This window comes from Biomphalaria glabrata, chromosome 18, assembly GCF_947242115.1.
Source record: "Biomphalaria glabrata chromosome 18, xgBioGlab47.1, whole genome shotgun sequence".
NCBI classification, from domain to species: Eukaryota; Metazoa; Mollusca; class Gastropoda; family Planorbidae; genus Biomphalaria; species Biomphalaria glabrata.
Window position 1 is genome coordinate 23,608,816 of NC_074728.1, and position 15,109 is coordinate 23,623,924.

Consider the following 15,109-nt stretch of genomic DNA (forward strand, 5'->3'; position numbering starts at 1 on the left):
TGCCAAGCGCTTAACTTCTACGTCAGACGGTCTACCAGTAATGCATCTTGAAAGCCATTATTAGTATTATGGCTTTTATATAGCGCTGCTTTCATGCTTATAGCATGCTCAGAGCGCTTTTGGTCCAATCTCATTTATGGACCGGTGGGGGGGAGGGGGTATCTAGGAGTTGGTTTTCCGTGCTGTCTTTAGGCGCTCAGTAAACGCAACTCTAACCGAGTCGGGTGTCGAACCTCGAGCCCCCTTCTAGGTAGCCAAGACAAGCCAAGTTCAAGCGCACCACGCTTCCCATGGTTTTAAGACGTCCAGTGGAGCAAGAGGATGGCTTCACCTCAACAAATCTCTACACCCTCAATACAGACTTTGCGGCCGATTTTCGTCTAGTGCTCTTTATTTTCTAGGTCAGTGTTTCTCAAACCTTTTTTCTTTAACGAAACACTTTGCATATTCTGAGTATCTAGCGCAGGGGTTCTCAACCTGTGGGTGGCGACCCCCTTGAGGGGTCGATTGACGATTTGCCAGGGGTTGCCAGAGACCATCGAAAAAATGAATAGTTTTGTCTATTCTGCTATTGCTGTGTGTCTGAGCGGGGGACGGGGGTAGCTGCAGAGTGTGGGATTGTAAAGAGGGGTCGCCGAGCTTAAAAGGTTGAGAACCGCTGATCTAGCGAAACGCTTTGTTTATTTTTACAAAGTCTGTGTGGTAAAAAGTTTGTACACAATATTTCTCCCACACCTAATCTCGGATTAAGCAGCAAGTTTGCACAATTATTTCTTTTACCTGACCTCAAAAATCAATTTTAAAAAGTAACCAATTAGTTAATTAGCTATTGGTAATGGATAAGCTTTCGCTATGTGACAAAATATGTAGGTCACAGCTGGGGGATTGCGTAGCCATGGGAAATACTGCATTCCTCATTAATCTTCGGACTCGAAGACGAAGTCTTATAATTGTTAATTAATTATTTTGTTTGGTCTCTTGAAGGGAAAGAAACCATACTCGAAAGGTGTGGTGGTATAAGTTGAATTAGCCCCCTTGAGAAATCTTGAGCTCTGAGTTAAAACATTTTTTTATGCCTTTAAAAAACGATCATGTAAACATTCACCATGATACCCCCCTTATTCCCTCACCTTTAACAGATGGTTCAGAGAAAGCTAAAAGATCCACACACAAAAAAATTGTAAAAATATTTCTATCGGACAGATTTAGTTTAGCCACATGGAACAGTCGACGGCTGATCCAAACTAATTAATACAATTACACTTAATGCAAGTATTTTTTTTTTTTCATATTAGACACAGTAATTCCTCTGGTGGCCTTTTAGCTCATTCCAGTAGTTGGTGGAGCCCCTATTTAGGCCTCGCGGAACACAGGGGTTTCGCGGAACACAGGGGTTTCGCGGAACACAGGGTTTTCGCGGAACACAGGGGTTTCGTGGAACACAGGGGTTTCGAGGAACACAGGGGTTTCGAGGAATACAGGGGTTTCGAGGAACACAGGGGTTTCGCGGAACACAGGGGTTTCGCGGAACGCAGGGGTTTCGCGGAACACAGGGGTTTCGCGGACCGCAGGGGTTTCGCGGAACACAGGGGTTTCGCGGAACACATGGGTTTCGCGGAACACATGGGTTTCGCGGAACACATGGGTTTCGCGGAACACAGGGTTTTCGCGGAACACAGGGTTTTCGCGGAACACATGGTTTTTGCGAAACACAGGGTTTTCGCGGAACACAGGGTTTTCGCGGAACACAGGCGTTTCGCGGAATACCATGGTTCCACTGAACGCCGTTTGGAAAACACTGTCCTACGGTCATTTTTGTGTTGCAGATGCTAAAAGTATGATTTTCTGGGTGTCGAGTTAAGGAAAAACTCAAAAGTTATATAAGGGGAGCTCAAAACTTTTGTAGACCATGGCGGCGTCAAAAGCAAAAGTTTGAGAAACACTCGGAAAAAAAGAATAAATGATGACCAACCTTTTTCTACTGAGGACATTGCTGGTGCAATGTGTGCACCACCAGGGCTGCCATTCTCCCCAATTCCCAGATCCTGAAAGAAAAATAATGAATAATTATTATCTTATAATAAAAGTAAAGTAACCAAGTATCTTTCTTTTTTCAGACCTTGAGATCTATGGGGCAGATAATGTTAAGGTCATCAGTTTCTCTGACCAGGTGTCACGTGGCCAGCCCAACGACCAACCGCCTTTATTTTTCCCCGACTAATGTCAGCTGAGTAGACTCAGAGGCGCCCAAAAATCCCGAAATTTAAAATCACTGTCTTTACCAGGATTCGAACACAGGATATTTTGTTCAGAAGCCAAGCTCTCTACCGCTCAGCCACAGTGCCTCCAATTATCAGATAAAGCGTATTAATTGGACTGCCAGTCTTCCCCAATTCCAAGACCCTGAAGTAAAAGACGATGTAATATGTTTGCGTTATAATGTCCATCACGGATAACCTGTATGCTGATGATGCAGCTATTGTGGCTGATTCTGATATTCAGCTTCAGTCCCTGGTTGACAAACTATCTGCTGCTTGCCAGAAGTTCGGCTTAAATATTAGTCAAAGCAAGACTAAGATACTTGTCCAAAACACAAACACTGCACCTCAAGTAAGCATTAATGGCCAACCACTAGAAATTGTTGATCACTTTTTCTATCTTGGCTCCATCATATCCAACACTGCTCTACTGGATAAAGACAAAAGGATAGCCAAAGCAATGGCCACCATGTCACGGTTGCAGAAAAGAGTCTGGGACAATATATTGCTGACTAACAATACTAAAGCCTTAGTCTACCGGACCTGTGTGAAACATGGCAGGAAAAAAAAGCTGAATGTCTTCCACCTCCGATAAGGATCTTTAAAATGAGGTGGCAAGATAAAATAACCAATGAGGAAGTGCTACGAAGAGCAGGGTCCAGGACATCCGCTGTATTATCAGCAGCAGAAGCCTTGGCTGGCTTGGCCACGTTCGTTGAATGCCAGTAGTTCGACTTCCACGAGGCATTATGTATGGCGATCTAATAGAAGGCAGGAGAGCCGCTGGTCACCCACTTTTACTGTATACGGATGTATGGAAACGCGACATGAAGCTCTTCAAAATCGACACTAGCAGCTGGGAAAAGTAGCACTGTATAGATCCACATGTAGAGAGAGCAGAAAGGAAGGGTCTCAGATTGCAGATGTCATAAACAGCAGAAGCAGAAAGAAGGGTGAAAATGCAACGGCGCCTGGTGATTACATATGCCCAACCTGTGACCGCAGCTGTGTATCAAGGATTGGCCTCTTTAGTCAAGAGAAAGGATTGTCTCTTAAGACGTAGAATGCCACAGATAATGTCCGTCGCACAGAAGTGGAATGGCCAATGACCGGAGTGCATGGAGACAAACTGCGCGTGATGGGACGATCCTCGCTGAGAGGAAAAGAAACGAAGCGGCCCTTTAATCAAGAAAAAAAAAAAAGCTGCCCTGTCAGCTATCCCTGAAACAGATGCATACACATGCACAAACTGTTGCAAGATCAGCCACTCTAGAATTGGCTTGATTAGCCACACCAAAATTCTGCACCGTCTCAAGACGAAGCCAAAACCAGTGACTCTTATAGTGGTATCCATTGCCTTCCGAGAGAAAGAAGCCATATATATATATTCTTCCTAAAATACTAGTCTTGTTTTTACTTCGCGTCATTGTCTCTAAGTCAAAACATTCTCTTGATATGAAACAAATAGCTCATTCCTTATCGTAATTTCTTAGGCTCTAACATAACAAATGAGTCTGAATTTTCTTTTACCTTTAATAATAATAATTGTCTTACAATTTGTGCATTACACCAAACAAAAAACATTACAAATATAAGAAACCAAAATGTACATTCGCACCAGACTCACTCATAATGTACATGTGACAAAGTTTATACCAGATTGTTCTTATTTAATGATTTGATTGCCAGGGGAACAAAAGAGTGTTTGTGTCTGTTTGTCTTTGCTATCGGTGTCTTGTATCTCTTTTGTGATGGTAAAATAACAAAATCCTGACACAAAGTGTAATCCTTTATTTCGAGGATCTTGTTAGCTTTTTTATAGATGTTTGTCTCAAACAACTGCCCAAATGAGGTTTGTTTTTTGCCAATGATTTTACCAGCAGCATTTAGGATTCTATAAAGTTTATTTTTATTTTTAATGCTCAGATTGCCATACCAGGCAGTGATATTGAAACTTGAAATATTGCAGATGTGAGCGTGATAAAACATAGCCAAGGCCTTTTCGCAAACATTAAACGAGGACAGTTTTCTTAGTAATCGTAATTTTTGCTGCCCTTTTTTGCTGATATAATCAGTATTTGCATTAAAATTTAGTTTATTGTCTAGGATAGTACCAAGGTATTTAAAGGTTTGCACAATTTCAATAGTCTCTCCAGCTACAGAAACAATATCATTTTCCTTCTTGTCCCTACGAAAATCGATTATCTTAGCATTACCGTAATACTACTTGAAATATATGGATTGTCGTTACTGCGTAGTCAGTGATACTTTTTTTTTATCTCCCTTGGGGTTAAACTCTTTCTCTCCTAACTGACGATGCCAGCGTTGATTCCACCAGAATTTGGTAAATAATTACGGAGAGAAAGAGTTAATGACCTATATGTTTTTCATTCAGAATTGAAGATACACCTTTCGCAGATAGGTGGAGATGGTGGCGAGCAAGGCTGGAACCCAAGACCATCCAGAACACAGTTCAAAGTGTATTACATTGTTCTCTCAACCGGTCCATAAAAATAATTGGATTATAACGCACTGACCATTGAAAATTGCGCAAAACCAAAAATAATATTAAAATATTCACAATTTTAAATAAATATATATATTATTGTTAGTCTAGATATTTTCAAAATTAATTACATGATTGATTCTAAATAATTGATATAATTTCACTTATAATTTCACTTATTTCATAGTTTGTAAAAATTAAAATATAATTATAAATTATACTAGTTTCAGATAAGAGTGAGGACAGCAGTATTTTTAGTAACACTTACTCGGTGGCAAGGGAAGCAAATCTTCATCTACAAGGCCGTCTTGGTCATCGTCTGAGGAGAACAAACATTTATTTCGTTAACGTAAAGTGCTAGTTTTTAATACATTGTCTTTACTTTGGGAGCAGTGCATGCGTCTGTACTGTCGTTAGGACTTGTCTCGGGTTCATACCCTGCCAGCTGCCATCCATCGTCGTTCTGCGGTAGAGTTGGACTAGGAAGTAAATTATCTTCGACTCTGAAGGAACATCCGAAATACGCAAATTTAATTTACAAAACATTTTTTAGATTTTTTTAAAACTGTTTTTATTACAATCTATGCAGATCTATCTGGGGCACCCTTGAAACTAAGAAAGCTTAGGATATGAGATTTCTGAGATCTACATCTTTTTTTTTCCTTGGCTGTCAGTTAGGATTCCAACCGGGGATCCGGTTCGAAGCCTTGTGTATAGCACGTTTTTAAGTCTATCCAGCTCTAATGGGTACTGACATAAGTTGGGGAAAAGTAAAGACGGTTGGTCGTTGTGCTGACTGCATGACTCCTTCGGTAACAGTGGGCCACAGAAATATTTGACCTTTACATCATCCGCACCATAGATCGCAAGGTCTGAAAGGGGTACTTTACTTTAAGCACTAAAAATATCTTCTGCTGACGAGTCGCCATTTTGAGGGCAAATAAACACAAGCTTTTACTTTAAAGAAAAATTTACTAATTGAAACCAACACCCAGTTAAACAAGGATTTCATCCTGTATCAAATAACCAAGAATTCAGCTTATTACAATGCTATCGAAAAGAATAAAGTTATGATATGTATCAAATATCACCTGTGAATATATCCTGTTTTTTTTTTAAATGAGAGTCCATTACTATAAATTTCAAGGATTTTAAAACTGAAGAAAGATTTCTTGGACATTAAAATCTAATATCACAACAAACTGTGGCAACTGCATTGAGTGAAGATTTAGACTCTTGCACTCTTACATTCTAGAAGTCTTACACTCCAGGACTATAGAAATCCAGGATCTTAGACTCTAGAAATCTTACACTCCAGGACTATAGAAATCCAGGATCGTAGACTCTAGAAATCTTACACTCCAGGACTATAGAAATCCAGGATCTTAGACTCTAGAAATCTTACACTCCAGGACTATAGAAATCCAGGATCTTAGACTCTAGAAATCTTACACTCCAGGACTATAGAAATCCAGGATCTTAGACTCTAGAAAACTTACACTCCAGGACTATAGAAATCCAGGATCTTAGACTTCAGAAGTCTTACACTCCAGGACTATAGAAATCCAGGATCTAAGACTCTAGAAATCTTACACTCCAGGACAATAGAAATCCAGGATCTTAGACTCTAGAAATCTTACACTCCAGGACAATAGAAATCCAGGATTTTAGACTCTAGAAATCTTACACTCCAGGACTATAGAAATCCAGGATCTTAGACTTCAGAAGTCTTACACTCCAGGACTATAGAAAACCAGGATCGTAGACTCTAGAAGTCTTACACTCCAGGACTATAGAAATCCAGGATCTTAGACTCTAGAAATCTTACACTCCAGGACTATAGAAATCCAGGATCTTAGACTCTAGAAATCTTACACTCCAGGACTATAGAAATCCAGGATCTTAGACTTCAGAAGTCTTACACTCCAGGACTATAGAAATCCAGGATCTAAGACTCTAGAAATCTTACACTCCAGGACAATAGAAATCCAGGATCTTAGACTCTAGAAGTCTTACACTCCAGGACAATAGAAACCCAGGATTTTAGACTCTAGAAATCTTACACTCCAGGACTATAGAAATCCAGGATCTTAGACTTCAGAAGTCTTACACTCCAGGACTATAGAAATCCAGGATCGTAGACTCTAGAAATCTTACACTCCAGGACTATAGAAATCCAGGATCGTAGACTCTAGAAGTCTTACACTCCAGGACTATAGAAATCCAGGATCTTAGACTCTAGAAATCTTACACTCCAGGACTATAGAAATCCAGGATCTTAGACTCTAGAAATCTTACACTCCAGGACTATAGAAATCCAGGATCTTAGACTTCAGAAGTCTTACACTCCAGGACTATAGAAATCCAGGATCTAAGACTCTAGAAATCTTACACTCCAGGACAATAGAAATCCAGGATCTTAGACTCTAGAAATCTTACACTCCAGGACAATAGAAATCCAGGATTTTAGACTCTAGAAATCTTACACTCCAGGACTATAGAAATCCAGGATCTTAGACTTCAGAAGTCTTACACTCCAGGACTATAGAAATCCAGGATCTTAGACTCTAGAAATCTTACACTCCAGGACTATAGAAATCCAGGATCTTAGACTCTAGAAATCTTACACTCCAGGACTATAGAAATCCATGATCTTAGACTCCAGAAGTCTTACACTCCAGGACTATTAAAATCCAGGATCTTAGACTCAAGAAGTCTGTAATTTAAAAGTCCCAAAACAAAGGAACTAGGTATTCTAAGCTTATAAGGCAAAAAATATAGAGAATATTTATGTTTAGAGACTTATTAATGGGCCACTGACCAGTACTGTCATTCCTTTCTTCGTCGATCCACCCATCACAGTCGTTGTCTATTAAATCACCAGGCTCAGGTACACCGTTCGCCACACAGCCCTGAGGATACATCGTGAAGCGTTATCTCCCTTTGCTGCAGCCTAGTATTATCTCACAGAACCTATAAATTCTAGTATCATACCTTATCCTTTTTTTTTAATTCTATTGTTTAATCAAGTCAAACTTCTACTGATTTACATTAAAAGGAAGATAAATATTGCAAATAATAATTTTCTGTTGTAGCACAGATGCTGATGGAGGCGTGGTGGCTGAGCGGTAAAGCGCTTGGCTTCCGAACCGAGGGTCCCGGGTTCAAATCCTGGAGGACTGGGACTTTTAATTTCGGGATCCTTGGGCGCCCCTGAGTCCACCCAGCTCCAATGGTACCTGACATTAGTAGGGGAAAAGTAAAGGCAGTTGGTCGTTGTGCTGGCCACATGACACCCTTTTTAACCGAAGACCACAGAAACAGATGACCTTTACATCACTTGCTCTATAGACCACAAGGTCTGAAAGGGGAACTTTTTTTTTGACAGATGCTATTGTGTTTAATAAAATATCCTTCGAAGCTAACATACATACAATGGACCTACAAGGCCTATAATAAAAAAGGATACAAGGCTGAAATTCCATGACACATTAGAATGTTGAAGACGCGGTGGTTTCTGAAGTCCCGAGTTCAAATCCTGGTGAAAACCTGGGATTTTTAATTACGGGATTTTTAGGACTCTAATGCGTACCTGGCATTATTTGGGGAAAAGTAAAAGGTGGTTGGCCGTTGTGCTGGCCACATGACAACCTCGTTAACCGTGGTCACAGAAACAAACGATCTTTACATCATCTGCCCTATAGATTGTAAGGTCTGAAAGGGGGAACTTTACTTTACACTAGAATTTTGAGAGCGCACATATAAGGCGAACCTCTAAGGTGCATATTTTGAGTAAACAAGTTGGGCGACAATGTCTGCAGCTAACATGTTACTCTAACCTTGTAACGGGAACACATTTACAGCGAACGGAAAGGACCGAGATGTAAAGCAAAACTACCAGCGAACATCTATTGCGAACATGCTGTTCGATTACTAGCTCGAACATCATAAAAGAACATCAGAAATAATATTAAATAACCTTCATTTATAGCGAGCATTATTGCAGACATTTTTTTCCATTTGAAAAGGCATGTGATAAACATACATTTACACTTAGATACGCTTAGGTCGTATTTATCGTCTGTTTTGAAGGTACGCCTGTACTTTACAAGATAAGACAAGACAAGACAAGACAAGATAAGATAAGATAAGATAAGATAAGATAAGATAAGATAAGATGCAAAACGAGCAAATAATTAAGATGTAGTACGAACAAATGAGATAAGGTAAGATACGATACGAACAAATAAGATAAAATGTAGTATGAGCAAATAAGATAAGATGCGGTGTGAACAAATAAGATAAGATAAAAATGCAGTAAGAACAAATAAGATAAGATAAAATAAGATAAATTAACATAAGATAAGACATGCAGTACGAGCAAATAAGCTAGATAAGATAAGATAAGATAAGACATGCAGTACGAGCAAATAAGCTAGATAAGATAAGATAAGATAAGACATGCAGTATGAGCAAATAAGATAAGATAAAATAAGATAAATTAACATAAGATAAGACATGCAGTACGAGCAAATAAGCTAGATAAGATAAGATAAGACATGCAGTATGAGCAAATAAGCTAGATAAGATAAGATAAGACATGCAGTATGAGCAAATAAGCTAGATAAGATAAGATAAGATAAGATAAGACATGCAGTATGAGCAACACTACAAGTACCAACGAGTTACGGGAAATAAATCCTGCCAGGTGCATGTAAGCCACGGTTTCGCCGAAGCCGTAAAGATAAACTCCGAATTTAACTCCTGAGCGGCTGAAGAACTGATGGGGCCCCTCCGAGATCTCCACCTCCCCGGCCTCCCAGGTGAACATGAAGGTGGGTATGTAGGAGACGTTCCGCAGGTACCTGTGGAACGAAATGGGTTTAAAACTCGATGAATTATCAGCGCTGATTACATGACGGTATTGTTGATGTTTTTGTGTGTGAGAGCGTGTGTGTGTGCGTGTGTGTTTAAGGCTGATGAGACTTGATGCAGGGCGTGTTGGCTGCGTGGTATAGCGCTCTGCTTCCGGACCGAGAGTACCCTGATCCGAATCTCACTGCAGACTCGGATTGTTTTAACTTTGGCCTTTTTAGGAAGCCCTTAAGTCTCTAATAGGTACCTGACATATTGGTTGAGAAAAGTGAAGGGGGCGGGGGTTCGGAAGCCAAGCGCTCTACCACTAGGCCACCACGCCCATAGTATTAATTATGGTTGTAATGGTTATATATAATTAAAATTATCATCAAAGTCTGAACCTACTCTACCTACGTAATAAAAAATTGGGCATATTAATAATCTGAGTCCCAGATATTAATATACATTACTCCCAAACAGCAGGGACAACAAATGTTTGTACATAGGACATTACCCCCCAACCAGCAGGGACAACAAATGTTTGTACATAGGACATTACCCCCAACCAGCTGGGACAACAAATGTTTGTACATAGGAAATTACCCCCAACCAGCAGGGACAACAAATGTTTGTACATAGGACATTACCCCCAACCAGCAGGGACAACAAATGTTTGTACATAGGACATTACCCCCTCCAACCAGCAGGGACAAACAGATGTTTGTACATAGGAGATTACCTCCAACCAGCAGGACAACAAATGTTTGTACATATGACATTACCCCCAACCAGCAGGGACAAACAGATGTTTGTACATAGGACATTACCTCCAACCAGCAGGACAACAAATGTTTGTACATATGACATTACCCCCAACCAGCAGGGACAACAAATGTTTGTACATAGGCCACTACCTCCTACCAGCAGGAACAAACAGATGTTTGTACATAGGACATTACGCCCAACCAGCAGGGACAAACAAATGTTTGTACATAGGACATTACCCCAAACCAGCAGGGACAACAAATGTTTGTACATAGGACATTACCCCCAACCAGCTGGGACAACAAATGTTTGTACATAGGAAATTACCCCCAACCAGCAGGGACAACAAATGTTTGTACATAGGACATTACCCCCAACCAGCAGGGACAACAAATGTTTGTACATAGGACATTACCCCCAACCAGCAGGGACAACAAATGTTTGTACATAGGACATTACCCCCTCCAACCAGCAGGGACAAACAGATGTTTGTACATAGGAGATTACCTCCAACCAGCAGGACAACAAATGTTTGTACATATGACATTACCCCCAACCAGCAGGGACAAACAGATGTTTGTACATAGGACATTACCTCCAACCAGCAGGACAACAAATGTTTGTACATATGACATTACCCCCAACCAGCAGGGACAACAAATGTTTGTACATAGGCCACTACCTCCTACCAGCAGGAACAAACAGATGTTTGTACATAGGACATTACGCCCAACCAGCAGGGACAAACAAATGTTTGTACATAGGACATTACCCCAAACCAGCAGGGACAACAAATGTTTGTACATAGGACTATACCCCCAACCAGCTGGGACAACAAATGTTTGTACATAGGAAATTACCCCCAACCAGCAGGGACAACAAATGTTTGTACATAGGACATTACCCCCAACCAGCAGGGACAACAAATGTTTGTACATAGGACATTACCCCCAACCAGCAGGGACAACAAATGTTTGTACATAGGACATTACCCCCTCCAACCAGCAGGGACAAACAGATGTTTGTACATAGGAGATTACCTCCAACCAGCAGGACAACAAATGTTTGTACATATGACATTACCCCCAACCAGCAGGGACAAACAGATGTTTGTACAAAGGACATTACCCCCAACCAGCAGGGACAACAAATGTTTGTACATAGGACATTACCCCCAACCAGCAGGGACAACAAATGTTTGTAGGAATAAGAGGTGTTTGTACACATGACATTACCCCTCCCCCGACCAGAAGGGATAAGTTGTACATATGACATTACCTCCGCAACCAGCTGGGATAAGTTGAACATATGCCATTACCCCCCAACCAGCAGGGATAGGAGGTGCTTGTGCCTATGACATTATCCCCAACCAGCAGGGATAGGAGGTGCTTGTGCCTATGACATTATCCCCAACCAGCAGTGGATAAGAGGTGCTATGCATTTGACATTACCCTTAACCAGATGGGATAGGAGGTGCTTGTACATATGACATTACCCCCAAAACAACAGGGATAAGAGGTTCTCGTACATATGACATTACCATTAAGACAGCAGGGATAGGAGCTGCTTGTACATATGACATTACCCCCAAACAACAGGGATAAGAGGTTCTCGTACATATGACATTACCATTAAGACAGCAGGGATAGGAGCTGCTTGTACATATGACATTACCCCCAAAACAACAGGGATAAGAGGTTCTCGTACATATGACATTACCATTAAGACAGCAGGGATAGGAGCTGCTTGTACATATGACATTACTCCCAACCAGCAAGGGTGGCAGGTGTTATCACCTCTAATGACGTTACCTGTAGATCTATATTTACCTCCTGATAACAACATCATCTAGTTCCAAGATCACGCTATTGTCCTCCTTCCTCCACAAATAGAAGAGGTAATGTGTCATGTATTCCTCCAGACTTTGCGTGCTTTTACAATGTCAAAGAATGTGCTTCGTTTAGTATTACATTTTACATTGGATCATGAAGATGTATTATCATACGTCGTGGAATTTTAAGAGGTCATTATATTATTATTGTTACTTTTTACAAACGTTATATTTGTCTGCCTGTCTGTCTGGGGTAATAAGTGTCTACACGTTATTTCTTCCACACCCATTATCGGCTCAAGTTGAAACTTTGAACAATTATTCATTGGCATAGACATAAATCAATAAAAAAACAAGGTTACAAAGACAGTTTGTTTGGAATTACAAACTCAAAATTGACCCCCCCCCCCCACCCGAAGTGGTCCACTCAGACAGCTAAAAAGGCAGGTTTCAATGTTTTTAGAAAGAATATCAGAATGAAATTCTATAAAAGGCAAATGAAAGAAGAATGGAGAAAGAAGGTTGACAGATCTTGTGTGGAGCCCCAACGGTCCAGCAGACCAAGGAATAGGTGAAAGTGAAGGTGAAGTTAGATGTGAACCTGGCCTAACTAATTTCATATAATACGTATCTTATTGATCTAATTGTTTTGTATAGGGTCAATCTCTTATTTAAAGCATCATTCAATAAGTGTTGTCTGTATTACGCTAGTTAAGTTTCTTAATGATGGTATTTATTTATTGTAGTTTTAAACTATGTTTCACTTATATGCATCTTAAATAGATTGTTTCTCTTTGAAAAAAATAGTAACCATTTTTTGTTAATGTAGTAGTTAGTATTACAGAACTTACAAAACTTGGGAATTCATTTACAAAAAAAAAAAAAAAATTTTGACAAAAATTCTAAAATCGTTTACATAAATGTGTTAAAAATATGGTAAATAGATATATCTCTAACTATATAATCTCCTGCATTTGTTGCTTTTAATAGTGAAAAGTTGTAAAAATGGTGTATTGTTATAAAAAAAAAAACGGCTTGCGTTGTTTACTTTTCAAGATTAAATTTTTCACTTTCAGAATAGAAAAAAGGTAACCGTTGCATTAGAACTTTGAAAGGTCTAAAATATCATGATGTCGGATTTTTAATATCTTTTTTTATTAAAGAGATCTAAACGAGACGGACGGACGGACGGACAGACATTTCACACAAAAGTAATAGCATCTTTTCCTCTTTCGGAAGCCGCTAAAAATCAACTAGTTACTAAGTATTTACTAGAAATTAATTATTTTCTGGTGATACAAAAAAGGAAAATTAATCCTTTAGTATTTACAGATATGGCTAAATTTGTAGGGTTTTTGCCCCTTAATTACCTTAACACGCTATTTCTCCGACACCCATTCTCGGATTAGGTTGAAAATTTAAACAAAAATTGTTTGTGTCTTACAACACAGGAATCAATTAAAAAATGTACCAATTAATTATTTATTGGTAATTAAATATTTTGTTTCATATCGAAAAGGGGAAATATTTTCTACATTATTGAGATATATAGTTGTATGTGATATGTCCCTCCCTTAGAGAATCATTTCCTTAAAATATTTATTACGTTTTTTCTTGTTTTTAAATCGCAAACATTCATGCTTTTAGCATGCTCTGTGACCCTTGACCTTTATTATTATTATAGAATATTTAAAGTATTGCAACAATGAAACAGAAATATTATTTAATTACCAACAAGCAAAACTAATAGACTGAATACTATAGGGAAAAAACAACAGCAAACAAGCTAGTAAACTATAAATATGATATTTCAATTATGACTCCTTTATGGCGTTTAAAAATCAAAAATTTTAACTACGGTCTGTACCTGTTTGGACTTCTATTAAGCCATGACATTTAAAATATGTCATTTATAATTTGAAATATAAACTGTGACATGTATGTTAAGGTGTTTTAAATAGGACATTAAAGGCATTTAAAGCTATAATTTAAAAATAACAATTAATCGAAGACATTCGGAATAGAACAGTGAGTAAGTAAACTGGAGTTGATATTTAACCAGATTTTTTAAAAATAACAAAATACATCGAAGCCAATTTTTGAAACTCTTTTCGCAATAGCATAACAATAAAGTAAAGTAAAGTTCCCTTTTCAGACCTCACGTTCTGTTGGGCAGATGATGTAAAGGTCATCTGTTTATGTGGCTAACAGTTAATAAGTGTGTCATGTGGCCAGCACAACAACCAATCGCCTTTACTTTTCACCCACTAATGTCAGGTAACCATTAGAGCTGGCCCTAAAGATCCCGAAGTTAAAAATCCCAGTCTTCATCAGGATTCGAACCTGTGACACCCAGTTCCGAAGCCAAACGCTTTATCACTCAGCCACCGCGCCTCGATAACATTTGAACTATGACTTTTAAATTATGTTCGCATTATGATGTTTAGACTTTTCATCTACGACGTTTGGAATATGAATATTTAAACTATAATATTTAAACTAAACACTTTTAAATGATAGCATTCGAACTATAACTATGATAAACAAAGCATGAAATTTAACCATGATTTAAAAATGACATCATTTAAACAATGACATTCAACGAATGTAGTGACCATAACAGTTCGGACTCACTGCCAGAAGTAAGCGTCCATATGAAGAGAAACGGGTAGAATTAGGCTGAGGGCGCCTCCTAGCGCTTCTGTGGCGTCATCACAGGAGCTTAGGAGGATAAAGTAAACACAAATGGGCTTGTCACTCAATAACAACATGGGCTGCCAGACTTCCGGTATCTGAGGAAATCAAAGCCTTGTTTAGTCTCATCTGAACTGTTGGAGGTCGCAATTCAGTAATCAGTTATTCTCTAATGTTTAGGGCTCCCAAGAAATATTT

General features: G+C 39.2%; 1 protein-coding gene across 2 annotated transcripts in view; it reads right to left on the reverse strand.

The window, feature by feature from the left end:
• LOC106078059 (uncharacterized) overlaps window positions 1-15,109 on the reverse strand; it is a 53,496-nt gene that overhangs the window by 16,133 nt on the left and 22,254 nt on the right. For both annotated transcript variants that reach the window (XM_056017060.1, XM_056017063.1), the window contains exons 10-15: window positions 14,852-15,009; window positions 12,216-12,317; window positions 9,443-9,629; window positions 7,586-7,676; window positions 5,033-5,083; window positions 1,973-2,045 (exon numbers count right to left, since the gene is read on the reverse strand). In XM_056017060.1, coding sequence (XP_055873035.1) covers window positions 1,973-2,045; window positions 5,033-5,083; window positions 7,586-7,676; window positions 9,443-9,629; window positions 12,216-12,317; window positions 14,852-15,009 — 662 coding nt within the window. The remainder of the gene's footprint in view (window positions 1-1,972; window positions 2,046-5,032; window positions 5,084-7,585; window positions 7,677-9,442; window positions 9,630-12,215; window positions 12,318-14,851; window positions 15,010-15,109) is intronic.